At 32.5% G+C, this 14,887-nt stretch overlaps 6 protein-coding genes across 6 annotated transcripts; 4 read left to right on the top strand and 2 right to left on the bottom strand.

Annotated features, from left to right (window-relative positions):
- Positions 1 to 251: 251 nt before the first annotated feature.
- Positions 252 to 1,583, top strand: cgd3_2140 (hypothetical protein; the record flags this gene model as incomplete). Its single annotated transcript, XM_626782.1, has 1 exon — positions 252 to 1,583. One exon carries the CDS (start codon positions 252 to 254, stop codon positions 1,581 to 1,583), a length of 1,332 nt encoding a protein of 443 aa, XP_626782.1.
- A 16-nt stretch (positions 1,584 to 1,599) lies between these two features.
- Positions 1,600 to 2,574, bottom strand: cgd3_2130 (hypothetical protein with signal peptide; the record flags this gene model as incomplete). Its single annotated transcript, XM_626781.1, has 1 exon — positions 1,600 to 2,574. One exon carries the CDS (start codon positions 2,572 to 2,574, stop codon positions 1,600 to 1,602), a length of 975 nt encoding a protein of 324 aa, XP_626781.1.
- Positions 2,575 to 2,829: 255 nt separating this feature from the next.
- cgd3_2120 (myosin fused to 3 IQ motifs (that interact with calmodulin) and Rcc1 domain) lies at positions 2,830 to 9,081 on the top strand (the record flags this gene model as incomplete). Its single annotated transcript, XM_626780.1, has 1 exon — positions 2,830 to 9,081. The coding sequence occupies one exon, from the start codon at positions 2,830 to 2,832 to the stop codon at positions 9,079 to 9,081; it is 6,252 nt and encodes a 2,083-aa protein (XP_626780.1).
- An 822-nt stretch (positions 9,082 to 9,903) lies between these two features.
- Positions 9,904 to 11,307, top strand: cgd3_2110 (nucleolar protein NOP5/NOP58-like pre-mRNA splicinig factor prp31; the record flags this gene model as incomplete). Its single annotated transcript, XM_626779.1, has 1 exon — positions 9,904 to 11,307. A coding segment is annotated over one exon (1,404 nt), but the record flags the coding sequence as incomplete, so codon positions are not given.
- A 115-nt stretch (positions 11,308 to 11,422) lies between these two features.
- On the bottom strand, positions 11,423 to 12,367 carry cgd3_2100 (phosphatidylserine decarboxylase, putative; the record flags this gene model as incomplete). Its single annotated transcript, XM_001388069.1, has 1 exon — positions 11,423 to 12,367. A coding segment is annotated over one exon (945 nt), but the record flags the coding sequence as incomplete, so codon positions are not given.
- A 1,263-nt stretch (positions 12,368 to 13,630) lies between these two features.
- Positions 13,631 to 14,413, top strand: cgd3_2090 (40S ribosomal protein SAe; the record flags this gene model as incomplete). Its single annotated transcript, XM_626778.1, has 1 exon — positions 13,631 to 14,413. A coding segment is annotated over one exon (783 nt), but the record flags the coding sequence as incomplete, so codon positions are not given.
- Between the last annotated feature and the right edge of the window lie 474 nt (positions 14,414 to 14,887).

Below are 14,887 nucleotides of genomic sequence, written 5' to 3'. Positions count from 1 at the left end.
ATTTTGGAGTCCAAATTTAAAAACTAAAATTTCAAAATTTGACCTTATTGTACACAAAATATTTTAATAACAAATATTTGTGGAAACCACACTAAATTTTTAAAAAAATTAATAAATTAACAGTTTTTTCATATTAATTTGCAGAAAGTAATGCAGTATTAACAACTAATAAAATTAGCAATTTCTGAGTCATTCAGAAAATAGGATTATAACTCTAAATAGATTTTTAAAACAAATGTAGAACTTCTGAAATGCATGAAAGAACTGATCTATTTTTCCCAGTATCAACAAATGTTGATTTGACTATTTCAAGATGCAAAAAAAAACTGGCTAGCTTGAGAAGATATATTAAATCAGTCTCTTACCTGAAAAGTCAGACAGATACTGGGCATTCGAGGGATAAATATGATTTCAATATTAGAAATAATATGCGCCAGCTAGAATTGAACAAAAATGAGAAATGTATGGATTTGAGACGCAATGATGAAAAAAAATGGAATTACAAGTATTATGGCCAAAATGAGAAAAAGTATAATGCTGAAATGAACACTTGCTCAGGAATAGATTCTGAGAGTTCAATAAGCTACAATAGTTCATTTGTAAATAAGTTAATTGAAAGGTATTACTCAACTTCCAAATCGAAATTACCTGATTTAAACAATGTTGAAAAGATTATCTCATTTCAGACTACAAGTAACTTATCCACTCCGCAATTGAGGAGAAATAACGAGAGAAAAGATGAAAGTCAAATTAATCAAAACATTCCCAAAAATAACATAGAGTTAAATAATTTTGAATCAAACTATGGTTCAAATTGCAATCCTAAATTAGATAGTGATTATAAAAACAATAATAGAAAAGAAAACTTTGAAAAACAAGAATCACCCCATGCAACTTTATTAAAGCAATATGACTTAGAAACTAGAGAGATAGTTGATAATCTCGACAAGAAAATTAGAAACTTGGAAAGAAGGTTAAAAAAAGATAAAAGGAAAATAAAACTACATAATAAAAATGAGTTTCAAGAACCTATCTACGAACGTCTAGAAAGGTCAAATAGTATGGAATCAAAACTATTATCAATATCTGTTATGCCTCCAAATGGAATTTCATGCTTCGAAAGTTCATTCTTACCGTATTATTGTACACAACAAGAAATAAAGATTGTGGAAGATTTAATTTCAATCAAAGGAGAAATTTACGGTTCATCGCAAACAAGCATTAAAGTTGTTGGGATTGGAAAAATATTTTGTTGTCATGCAAGGACTAGATTTATAGATAGTATTAAACGATTATACCAAGGTTCAATTAATTTTATTAAGTTAAAATTGCTAATATATATAGAAGAGCCCGAAATACTCCTAGCTAATACCTGTGGGCCACAAACCTTTGAAAATAAATATGATATGAATTTTTATGAGTTTGAAGAATTATACGAAACTAAAAAAATTTCCAGGTTTCTAATTTGCTTGGTGATTACTGACAGACCAATGGAATGCTTTAAAAAGAGGTGCTATACTATTAGCAACGCAAAGCAAGTACTTCCGATATATATAATTAATATTAATTCAATTTCAAGCTAAATCCAAACTATAATCATTATTTGTTCTTTAACCTTCGATCTCTTAATATTTCATAGTATTCTTTCATTGTTTCATCAAGTATGCTGTGATTGAATCCAGAAAACATGGGCACCCCAAGTGCATCTGCTTTAACTGGATCTAACTTCCTTAATACAATCTGGTAAGGTTTGAACGAAAGTATTTCGCCGCGTAGCTTTCTCAAGATATTAGAAAATTCCAAATAATTTGCATTTTTCGTTTTTGAATACTTTAAAAATTTCTCGTGATTTTTAATGAGATCAATCAAGTAACTTCTAGACTGCTGCATATATTCATTACATGATTCTAGCAGATTGAAGTTGATTTTTTTGCATAGTTTCTCCAATTTTTCTATCATAGTGATAAAAACATTGGACATTTCGGCAAAAGACTGAGGCCACAAAAACTTAGTTACTTCGATTGAAAACTTTTTCATTACCGGGTCTAGAACTTCACTTGGAATAAATGGAATAAGATAATCATAAGCATTTAATCTGGATGTCGAATGGGAAACAATTGATATAATGGGACTTTTTGCTATTTCAATTCTATAACTTTTACATAAAGGCTTGAACTGTTCTTCATAAATTTTTAGTTCATGTTTCGAGCCCTTAACTGTTAAAAAGCTCTTGTAAATTGAATTAATCACCTCCCCTTTTTTTGCAAGTCTAGCTACTTCCCTGCTATAATAAAGCATTAATCCTTCCTCATTCTTTTCAATTTGATTAATAAGATTAATAAAAGTTGTAGCAACAGTGCTCATTAACATATTGTAAAATGGAAAGTCACGATCTCTCCAACGGAGTTCCTCATTTAGGAAATAAAAAATCCCTGGTTTTTGGATATATCCATTTAAAGTAACACCCCCATTAGGAGATCTTGGATCAAACGACTCATACGACTGGCAAGAGCTAGTAAGGCATATAAAGACTAATACGGCAGTATATAGCAAAAAATTTAGTCTAACATTCATTATCCATTACTCCAAAAAAAAAATAGTGTGACTTTTTTTAATTTTGCTTGAATTTTGCTAAATTAATTTTTTCCCCATTATTAATTCGGCGGGCATTTTGTCTTTAGGTGACCTGCATGTAAGTGGACAACATTTGCAACGAAATAATGCAAATAGTTCAAGCAATTAAATGATATGAAAAAAATTTAGGACATAAACTAATTTTTACGAGAGATCTATTCCCTTTAAGTATACGTATTGACATTTTTTTTGGAAATGTACTCTCAAAAAGGTGATGAGTTTGAGGTAGAAAAAAATAAATTAATAAATATTCAAATTAAAAAAAAATTGGGAGAAAGAAATGATTCAAATGACCAAAAAGAGTCAATTATTCCATTCGGAATTCCTGTTTGGGTAAAAAATAGAGATGATGACATAGAAGTCGTTAAACGAGGTTTTTTAAGAGATGCAAATTTAGGTGAAAATGCTATGGTTGAATTCAGCTCGATTAATTCAAAAAGTATATTTGCAATAAAAAGTTATCCAAAACACAAGATAGGATTGATTATAGATAATCCGATTAAAAGCCCAGATTTATCTTTGCTTGATGTTTGTACTCCTCATGGGATTTCACATATGCTTGGCGAAAGGTGCGCAGCTGGGTTTTGCTACACTTTTAGTGGGAATTTATTGATTTTCATCCTCCCAAGAGTAGAAAAAATTCCAAGGCTAATGGAGGCGTATAGCAGCTTGGAAATTCAGAGGTTTTGGACTGAAATGAAAACAAAATTTGAACCTCACATTTTTTCTTTAGCGAGGCGTGCATTGGTTAGTTGGGCAGAGAATCACCAGGACCAGACAATAATTATCATGGGAGCGCAAAATACTGGAAAATGTTTTAATATGCATATGTTAATTAGGTTTTTAGCAAAAAATCTCAGTTTGTATAAGTATATAAAGAGCTCTTATGCAATTTCCGAGAAAATTGCTTCTATTGTTCATATAGCTAGAAGTTTTATTCAAACACCTGGAGAAGGTAACAATGGCGATAATAAATTCTATCATTATGGCCAAAGCTATTGTGGGCAAGTTTGGAGAATTTTTGTTGCTTCAGATGGATGTTTAATGGGATCTCACTTGCATTTGTGGTCTTTTAACACATCTCCAGTATCATATTGGTCAAGAACTGGTCCTTTTTTTTCAATTTTTTACCAATTAGCACATGGATTAATATTAGACAGTAATAATCCTTTGATAAAATCATTAAAATTATCAAATGATGAAACAATGCTATATTTAACTCAAGTTTCTCCAGATATGAACACAAATTATATTGATCAACTCCGCGGTTTTAAAATGACTGTTGGATCGTTAAATTCACTAGGGTTAAACGATACACAAAAGATTGATTTTTTTAAGGTAGTATTTGCAATTGTAGTCATTGACTCATATGTATCAATATTATGTAATTCAACTATAAATGAAATTAATGACTCTAAAATCGTTTTTTTCCCATTGCTAGCAAGATTATTGGGGATTGAAATTGAAGATTTAAGGACAAATATAGTAACATGTTATGAATTTGTGCAATTACAAGTTACTCTATACTGCAGATTACTAGATTGGGTTGTTTTTATATGCAATGAAAACCTTCGTCCTGCTGTTACCAATTTACTAGGACTAGAGTCATTCACAATAATTCATGGCCCTGGATTTATAAAAGAAGGTTTCTCATTTTCGAATGCAATGCAAAATTATTGTGAGGAAAAATTAAAAAAGAATTATATTCACGAAATATTTGATTCGGAGAAAAAGATACTTGAATCTGAAGGTCTCAATATGATTAAGCTAAACTATAGTGATATTGATTCAATTACTGATTTGTTTGAAGATCCAGAAAAAGGATTTATGAATTTGCTAAAAATTACTTCAAAAAGACAAAGAAGGGTTGAGGAATTTATTTCAGAAATACAAAAAGATCCAACAGAGTCATCGTTGCTTCACAAACCTACTCCGTGCGATGAATTTGGGAGAATAGATTTGGATCCATCAAAGTCAATTTATTCTAAGTTTGTACGTTCATTCACAGGAAACGAACTGCTTAAGGCAAACGATGAATTTATTACTAAGGGAGAATCAAAGTTTCAGGAAGAGCCATATAATGAACTTCTAAAAAGAAAAAAACAAATTTGTAAAGATTACCACGATTCAAATTCTGAAAAAATAAGAAAGTATAGGAAGATAAGAACAAAGCGTGGAAATCGAGCAGATTCAATGGGCAATGATTTATTTTCTGGAGTAGTTAATGATTTTGAGGTAGATTATGCTGCTAATAGTTTGCATTCAAGCGTTTTAGTAGAGGATGAGCAGGCTGGCGAATTGCCAGATTATCTACCTCCTGAAGTTACTATTAATCATTCATTTGGGAACTGTAATTATAGCATGATAGCTATGGCAGAAGAGGATAACCTGAATCAAGTTCCAGAGAAGGTCGATGAATTATTTAGAAAGTCAAATAATAAGATCATTCGCGCATGCTGGACAACCATTTTAGAAACAGATGAAAAATATATGCAAGAAAAGAATATCTACAAAGGTACAGCTCAAAAAAAGAAAGCTAGATTATCCATTGATGAGGATCCTGAAATAATAAAATTTGAAAATTTTTGGAAAAAAACTGAAGATTTTATGGATTTAACTTGGATAAGATTAAGCGCAATTCCAGGATCTCCTTCAATGTCTCAAATTGCATTAAAAGCTACCAAGATGGTGGATTCAATGTTAAGAAGAGGAAAACTATTCTTTTCAGTTTGTGCAAGTAGTTATCAATTGGGTAAAAAAACTGAGGAAGAGATATCTGAAACTAAAATAACAAATGATTTGGAAATGTATGATATTTCATCTCAGGTCTTGTTTCAGCAGTATGGTTTCACGGTAAAGATCCCACTAAGAGTCTTTTTGCTCAAATTTAGTGAAATATATATCCCTAGAATACACAAAAAGGGTATTTTAGAAAGGTTAAAATCCCAACAAAATTTAAGGGACTCGATAAGAACTTTACTGCATGGATTAGAAGTACCTGAAGTCGAATATTTAATTGGAACACAAAATTTATTCCTAAGAAATAAGATGGTATTAGTTCTCGAACGAAGAAGAGAAGAATATTTGAAAAAAGCGTTGCCAGCATCTATTATTCTTCAAAATGCATGGAGAACTTTAAAACCAAGATTATTTATTTCTAAATTAAGATTGATGAGCGTGAGAATACAATCATTAATTAGGATGAGGTTTGTTTGTATTTTATGGAGAAAAATACTCCCTTATCGGCAATTTATTTGTGGATTAGCATTACTAATACATTTAGCAATTCCATGGGTTAAAACATCTACCATATTTGATAAACTGGAAGAGTTAGCGCAACAACGAGAAGATGAAAGGAAATTCTTTCGAAATTCTGCAGCAACATCAATTCAAGCTTGGTGGAGAGGTGAAATGGTTCGCCGAAGGCTTACACTTTATCGTTATAATGAATTTAGAGAGTTCTCAATCCAAGTAATACAATCAGCATGGAGAACGCTTAAAGCACAAGCATTATTGGTAGAAAAATTAGCATTTACAAAAACACCCAATTTCAAAGCAGTTAAGATTCAAGCAGTGTTCCGTGGATGGTTAGTAAGAAAGAAATTCTGCAAATTATTTATGCTGAAAAGATGTATTTTAGCTCTAAAAAGGAAGTCACTAATTAGACTTGGAATTGCAAAGCATATCGAATATAGAGGAACTTTAAGAAGAAGCCATGTATTTAGAGAGCAAATTAGAGCTCATAGAGAGGTTGTAAACAAAGCTATTATAATTCAAAGAGTTTTTCGTATGGCTTTGTGCAGAAGACAATATGTCAAATTACGTTTTTCCGCTCAAGTAGTACAATGTAGAGCATACACATGTTTGGAAGTATATAGATATTTCAAGGCAATAAAGTCAATAACATTATTACAGCAGTGGTGGAGAGTTACATTTACACTAAGGAAACATATTGATTCAGGAAACTCATTAATTAAAACCCTAAGTAAATTTAAGATACAAAAGAAAATTCCAAAAGATCCGGTAAAAAAATCAGTAGAAATGAATAATTTAATCTCAAGAGAATTAAAACAATTTAATATGATGAGATACCCGTTATTAAGTATGCAAGGGTTATTCCAACCACTTGCAAAAATTGTTGAAAGCAATACTGTATTTTTAAACCCTGTAGAATTAAGTATTGTTAAAGATGTTGGCGATTATTATCCAAGCACATGGGGAAGAGGTTTTGTGACTTTGTGTAGAAGATTATGCGGCGCAATATTTGAAACTGCTCCAACAAAACAGTTTCCACCATTGAAAATATTGCAATTTTCAGTAGGACAAAGGCATACCTTAGTATTAATAGCAGAACGAATTTTGGCAGGGCAAGGGGATGATAATATTGAAATTGATTCATTTGATAACGAGGATTTATCCAATCATAAATTTTCAAAGAGTGGAAATAGTGGTGCATTGTTAGGACAGACTTCTGGAAAGCTATTGAACTTTGAATATAGAAATCATGTATATTCCTGGGGTGTTAATGATCAAGGCCAATTAGGAGTTCCTGTTATGGACTTGGTATCATCGAATATAAGGGAACCTGTAAGATTCATTGATTCTGAATATAGGTATACAAAGAATGAAAAAACAGGGAAGACTGTTCGTTATTTAATAAGACAGATAGATTATACAAGAAGAATTAGATGGGTAGGATGCGGATCAGATCATTCAATGGCGATTACAGCGGATGGAAAGCTATTCACATGGGGCGAAAACATATTTGGGCAATGTGGCCATGGACATAATTATTCATATATCCCGAGTCCAAAGATGATTGAACCACTTAAAGAAGAACAGGTATACATGGCTTCAGCTGGCGCAAGGCACTGTGGTGTAGTTACTCAAAATGGTGCAGTTTTTATGTGGGGGGCAGGAACTCATGTATGCTTGGAGGATTATAGATTCAAAACATTATATGGCCATTTGGCAGAGTATGATACTGTAAGTAGTAACGCCAATTTTTATGAGCCATTTAGGGTAGAATTACCCAACTTTGATAACTCATCAAGTACAAATAAAAATTACGATAAAAAAAATGGAAAAATCGGAAAAGATGAGTATAACAATAAAAATGAAGGAAACAAGAATGGAGGAGTGAGACAAATTTTATGTGGAAATGGGTTTAATATTATATGTACTCAGAACCTATTTATTTGGGGAAGGAATGACAAGGGCCAGTTAGGCATGAGTAAAAAAGGACATTTATTAGTGCCAACATTACTTCCGTTGCCTACGACTGATTTATTAAAGCTTGAATATTCAGAAGAACTGAAGAAAGAAGTAAGAAGGAGAAGTTTGTTAACATTGATTTCAGGTAATAAAATTACTATTTCATCAATTAGTGCCGGGCCGGATTTTGTGTGTGCTACAGTTGAAGATGGATTTAATATCATGTATTTATGGGGAAACTTTACTGTTCATGAGCAAACTGGGGGTAGTAACTCATCACATTCAGCAATGAAAAATTTTGGTATAAGTAAAATCAACTTAAAATCGCAAAATTCATCTACAATTTCAAATAAAGCAATTCAATGCCCAACAATTGTAAGGCATAGTATATGGGAAAAGAAAATATTGACACAAGTAGCATGTACTGTTAATTCAATTGCAGTAATAACAGATGACAGTGAATTATACGGTTTCGAATTAGTTTCATTAAAAAAAACAGAAGCAGGGAAATCTGAAAAAATTTCGTTAAGTACAGATGAATTGGATACTGGACATAAGTTAGATAATTGGGGTGGAATCATTTCTGCAAAGAAAAAACAAAAGAATGTAATGGATAAGAAAAAGACATTATTACCGGAATTTTGTAAGGATTTGGATATATTGCGTATTCCAGAAAAATATAAAGGTAACTTAAATGATTTATTTTATTTTGAGCCAAGTCTATACCAATATAGATGCGTACCAAATACAAAAAAGGCAGGATTATTAACAGAGGAGGTAATATCAAGTATTAGTTCAACAATGAGCATATTATGGGTTAAACACCGTAGAAAGACGTATATTTCTCAAATCAAAGGAAAATCGGATACAAATAACTCAAAAATAGATACAGATAATATGGATGAAAATGAAAAATTGGTCGAGATTGATAGGGAGAATGTATCAACTGATTCACAGATGAAGATGGATGAAGGAAACATACTCCAGAAGGTTAAAGAAAGAAGAAATATTGTTATGAATAGAAATATGATTTTACATCGTATACAACCAAAAAGTTATATACCTTCTTATTTATTCCATGATCCCCAACGTGTATTGGGAAATGGCTGTAATGATAGTGTTTTTGTTGAATTATTAAGAAGAATAAAGAATAAAAATAAAAAATCCATAGCTGAAAGCGATGAACATATTTTAGATTTAAATGAAGCAGAAAACCCCAAATTAAGCGGATAGTGCTTGCGTTTAGTTTGAAAATCATTAGAAACTTGTTTAATATTTTAATTATTTCCATTTCATTATGCTTTAACATTTTTTTTTGATGGAAAAGGGCTAGCCTTGAGTGCTTTTTTAGTTAAATCATTTGGCAAGAAAATCCAAATTAGTTGGAAGTGAAGCTCAATTGAAGAAAAAATCTTGATGAGAATGAACTTAACTTTCCGTTTAGTGCTAATAATTATTTAAATAATAATCAAAATAAAAACTAGTTGGATTTCCTATTTAATCTTTTCATTTGGGATTAAAAAAAAAAAATAAATAAATTTAAAATATTGATTTTAACAATTAAAAACTAAATATAGAAATATTCAGAAAATAGTGAATGAAAAGAAAGGAAGTCTTATACTTGTATAAAAAACCAAATGTTGTTAAATAAAGTTATCGAAAATATTGAAAGTTCATAGTTATAATTATACACTTATTAGTCCAATTTAAGATCAAAATATCAAATTAACAAACACTAGCAACCTTTGGTTGTAGTTTATGGTAGTAGATTAATTACTACATATCAGTTTAGACAATAACTTACCCTTTTCATGTAATAATTTGTGGATTTTTAAGAAATACATTGCCGCTCATTCAGTCATACCATAGCTGGCGGCACGAGACACGTAATTGGGTCGTCATCTTATGACCAGTTTTTCGAGAAGATAAAGGTTCCAAAAGGAGTTGATCGAAGAATATTCTAGCAAGACTCATTATTGAAGGTTTTTGGAATTTTAAGTAAAGGTAAGGCCTTGAAAAGAAGTCGACTTTAGGGGAAAAAAGAAAAAGGTGTAGAAAATGTTGGTACTCCTTGAAACGCCGGCTGGCTATGGGCTGTTTAGAGTAACAAACTCAAAGTTACTGAGTATGGATACTGATGAAATTGCGGAGTACTTTCAGAACCCAGATAAAGTTCAGAAGTCTGTTTCTCTAGAAGCTTTTTTGAGGTTCAAAGATACAAAGTCAGCATTAGTTGAGGCAACAGCTTTGGTTGAGTCTAAGTTAAGTAAAGGTTTATCCAAGTTCATTAAGAAGAACATTCCAAACCCTGCATCAGAATCTCTAGCTGTTGCAGACAAGGTTTTAGGGGGTCTTATAAAGCAAAAGTATGAAATTGACGTTGTTTATAATCCTAAAATGCAGGAGGTAATGAGGGGAATTAGAAACCAATTAACTGACTTACTTACTGGATTAACTGAAAAGGATATGAAAACTATGGCTTTATCATTATCTCACTCACTAGGACGATTTAAATTGAAGTTTAGTCCAGAGAAGATTGATACAATGATTATTCAAGCTGTAGCATTATTAGATGATTTAGATCGTGAATTGAATAATTATGCAATGAGATTAAAAGAATGGTACGGATGGCATTTCCCAGAACTTGGAAAGATTATATCAGACCGTGATGTGTATGCAAACTGCATCAAGGTGATTGGTTTTAGGCATTGTACTCGTGATGCAAATTTGCAATCCCCACCATGTAATATTCCAAGTGAAATGGAAGCTGAGATTAAACAAGCTGCGGAGATTTCTATGGGTACAGAAATTACTGAAGAGGATTTAAAAAATATTATAGAACTATGCGACCGTGTTTTGGAGCTCTCAGAGTATAGGGAGTCACTATCTACATATTTAAAGACGAGAATGTCCACAATCGCTCCAAACCTTACATACATGGTTGGAGAGCTTATTGGCGCCCGTTTAATTTCTCATGCTGGCAGTTTAATGAATCTTGCCAAACATCCCTCTAGTACTGTCCAAATTCTGGGTGCAGAGAAGGCTTTATTTAGGGCTCTTAAGACCAAGAAGAGCACTCCAAAATATGGACTCATATATCATGCGGCAGTTGTTGGGCAGTCTGCACCTAAACTAAAGGGTAAAATTAGCAGAATATTGGCAGCAAAGTTATCATTATGTATCCGCGTTGATGCTCTTAATGATCAAAATGAACCAACTGTAGCGATAGAAAATAAACAATATGTTGAGAGAAGATTGGAAGAACTTAGCAACCAATTAACTTCAGGACGCCTTTCCTCCACAGGAGGGAACAAAAAACCATCAACCCCGTCATATAGCCCTGTCAAATCTAAAGCTCTAGGTTCTTACGATTCATCAATGGATATTGTTGGAAGTAAGAGGAAACCTTCGGGAGACAGCCGCGAAGAAGGCTCGCCAGATAAAAGGTCCAAACATTAGTGATTCGCATTTTATATATTTACATTAGCTTGTATAAGAGAATCTTTTTTTTTTTTTTTTTTATGTTAGCTTCTTTTATTGAATTTAATGTCTGAATTTTATTTAACTAAAGGCACTAACTACTTTGACTATCTAACACCTTTCCTATTATTTGCCCCAACTTAAGTTTTATACCTCTGTCGACATCGAACTTAAAGTTTTCCGGAGCTTGGAAAATTAAAACAATCGTGCTACCCAGGTTAAATAGACCTAACTCATCCCCTTTGAGGTACTTTCCTTGATTTTTGCAATTTTTAAAATCGGAATATTCAATAAATTGGCCAGTCTTACCTTTCCGTAAATAATTAAGGTTCGATCCTCGCTGGTTTGTTTTTAGATTTGGAACACAAAATAGCTTAATATCTGAAACTCCATGAGCAGCTACAGCTACAATATACATTTTTCCATGCTCCCATTCTGATTTTATTACCACTCTCTCATTTATGGAAAATAAATTATTTAATTTTGAAGCAATACCTTTAAAAACTGGGAAACATTCTCCAGAAATATGTCTTACACTTTTAATTTCAATATTGGTAGGAGAATGAAATCTGTGATAATCTTTTGGGCTAAGGTAAATAATCATATAATATAAGTTTGAAGAATTTGTTAACGAGGCAAAATTTTCCTGGAGTAATTCCGAAACTTTAAACGTTGAACTTTTGACCTGAATACACTTATCCGAATTTATCTCTCCAAACTCAATTGTTCTCCCTTCACATGGGGATGAAATTGAATTGGGATCTTCAAGGCACTGAAATACAATTTCCGAAGGTCTAATTGACCTCGTAAAAAGCTCGCCTATAGACCTATAAGAATCTAGTGAGTTTGCATGCTTTTCTTCAAATTTCTTGATTTTTTCATCTTTGGAATATGCACTAAATGAAGAATCTTTATACAAGTAATTGTTAATCAAAAATCCATAAATTCTTCTTCTAATAGATACAGGAAGATTAATATTTAGCAGCTTCCCTAGAAATCTTGATCTTGTTCTTCCGAATAGCGATCTATAAAAAAAGATCTAAAAGAAATTAACTAAATATTATTGAAAATCATTAGTTACATTACCTTTTTGCAGTCAGATATATATTCGCTATCACTTAAAAACGATGTCCTATTCATAAATGATCTTTCTAAAAATTTGTAAGCTCCGATTGTCCCAAAAAAAAATATTGTCCGTCTTGAAAATAAATACGACATATACTAACTTCAAATAATCATATTACCTCTCCTTCGAACATCAAATATATAATTTGATCTTTTTGGGCATAACTTTTCGTTTTCCCGTCAAATAAATGAGAAATATCGCATGGCGCTAAATGGTTCTTTTTACCGCATTATTATTCACTTAAGGATTAAAAAAATTGTACAGAATAATATTCATTGAATGCAGATTCTACAATGAATTTGTATATTATCTTGCTATTTAGCCAAAGTATTCAGACTCGTTGAGGCATGTCGCAACTACACAAAAATGTTTTAGATTTCCCCGTTAAATTATCGCAAGTAATTTTTTTTTCAGTGCACAATTTACACAAAACCTCTAGTTGAATCTGCAACTAACTCCAATGTTGAAATATTTTAAACGCCAACTTTTAGAACACTTTAGTTACCGATGGCATAAACGTTCATTAGCTTTAGATATACCCTTCTGTTGCCGTGCTCTCATCGGCTTTACGATTATAAATCTAAAATTATTTATAAATTGATGTTTATATGCTCACATTACATTTCGAAGTGAAACTCAACAAAACACCATAATACAGAGTTACATTCCTTAAACAGGCACGAAATAGAATATTTGAGAGTGTTTAACTGCAAATGCCATAATGAAACTGAATATTATTCACGAGACTACACGATCATATTAAAACAAAAAGATCAAGTCTTCAAGAACGGAAAGGAGCGCGCTATTAAATCTAAAGATCATCTTATAGAGAACGCATCACACTTTAGACGCTATTCAGAAGTTTGGGGAACCAATCAAATTCACGTCAATACCGATGGGCGATTAGGATGAAAAATATTCTACAGCGTGTATTTATTTATTTAACATGGCTTTTCAATCCGGGAAGAATTTGAGGCGGCGCCACTATTCGAGACGTCAATATTAAATAATAGAGACGGAGACAGATCAACTTGTCTTGCGGTATAAGTTTTTTTTTCTTGTCAATAAGCAATTTGGAGGAGGCAAAAGCCAGTCGGAATTATCACGTAGAAGAAACCTAGCCACTTGGTCTTGGTAATTAATTATACTCAAACTAACAGTAAAAGAAAGAAGTGACTTTATAGCAATATGCCACCAGCAGAAACACGTAAATTGGACGACATCGCAAAGATGATCGTATGTAAGACTCATATTGGTACAAAGAATGTCGAGGATAAAATGCTCTCATATGTTTATAAGAGAACTCATGAAGGTATTTTCTTGATAAACTTAGCCAAGACTTGGGAAAAGATACAGATAGCAGCTAGAATTATAGCAACTATTGATAACTTGGCGGATGTAGTCGTTGTTTCTCAAAGGCCATATGGTTCTAGACCTGCACTCAAATTCGCCCAGCATACGGGAGCTCATGCAATGGTCGGTCGTTTTACTCCGGGTACACTCACTAACCAGATCACTCAGAAATTCATGGAGCCACGTCTCTTGATCGTTACAGACCCCCGTGTAGATTCACAAGCTGTTATTGAGAGTTCTTATGCCAACATCCCAGTTATTGCCCTCTGTGATACTGACTCTCCATTACAATATGTAGATGTTGCTATTCCATGTAACAATAAAGGTAAAGAGTCAATCGCTCTCATGTACTACTTATTAGCTCGCGAGGTTAACTTCCTCAGAGGTAAGACTGACAAATGGGACGTAATGGTCGATGTTTTCTTCTGGAGAGATCCAGAAGAGTATGAGAACTCTGCAATTGGAGCTGATATGGAGCTTAATGATGGTATGGGAGTTGACATTGAAGGTGCTGCTGTTGATAGCGCAGCTGCTGCAAATGAATGGGGTGGTGTCTCAGGAAACTGGGGAGGATCTGCAGCTGACGAATGGAGAAATGCTCCATGAATGCTTTAATCAGGCAAAACTGTTTATTAGTATTTCTCTTATGATAATAATACGTAAATTTTAATCTATGTTTCAAATTTTTTAAATTTTGAATAGTTTAATCCGGATCTAATCTGTGTTTCTAATTAACAGTTAGAAAATACTTATCTCTAGATCTATTACACTTCTCTCTTTATAAGGATATGCACCTTTTGTTAGAGTAGTTTCGCATGGAATATTGAGATCGAGTTTTGTGTTCTGCAGAAAGGTGTAAATTCGCGACATGTATTATTGGATTCATATTTAAATGTTATATTATAACGTATTTTAATTGTCATAGACGCCAACCTATTCCTGATCTGCAAATAGATTTGGCAGTCTCTGGGTCTTAGGAGACTTTGTGTGGCAGCCTGTCTGCAAGCGTTGGCGCCTAAATATATCATGAAAATTTCTTATTTTGTGATTTAATAGAGTAAATAATGAACTATAAAGGAT

Source organism: Cryptosporidium parvum, chromosome 3 (genome assembly GCF_000165345.1).
Source record: "Cryptosporidium parvum Iowa II chromosome 3, whole genome shotgun sequence".
NCBI lineage: Eukaryota > Apicomplexa > Conoidasida > Eucoccidiorida > Cryptosporidiidae > Cryptosporidium > Cryptosporidium parvum.
Note: the sequence above shows the minus strand (reverse complement) of the source record. Positions and strands in the feature narration are given on the sequence as shown.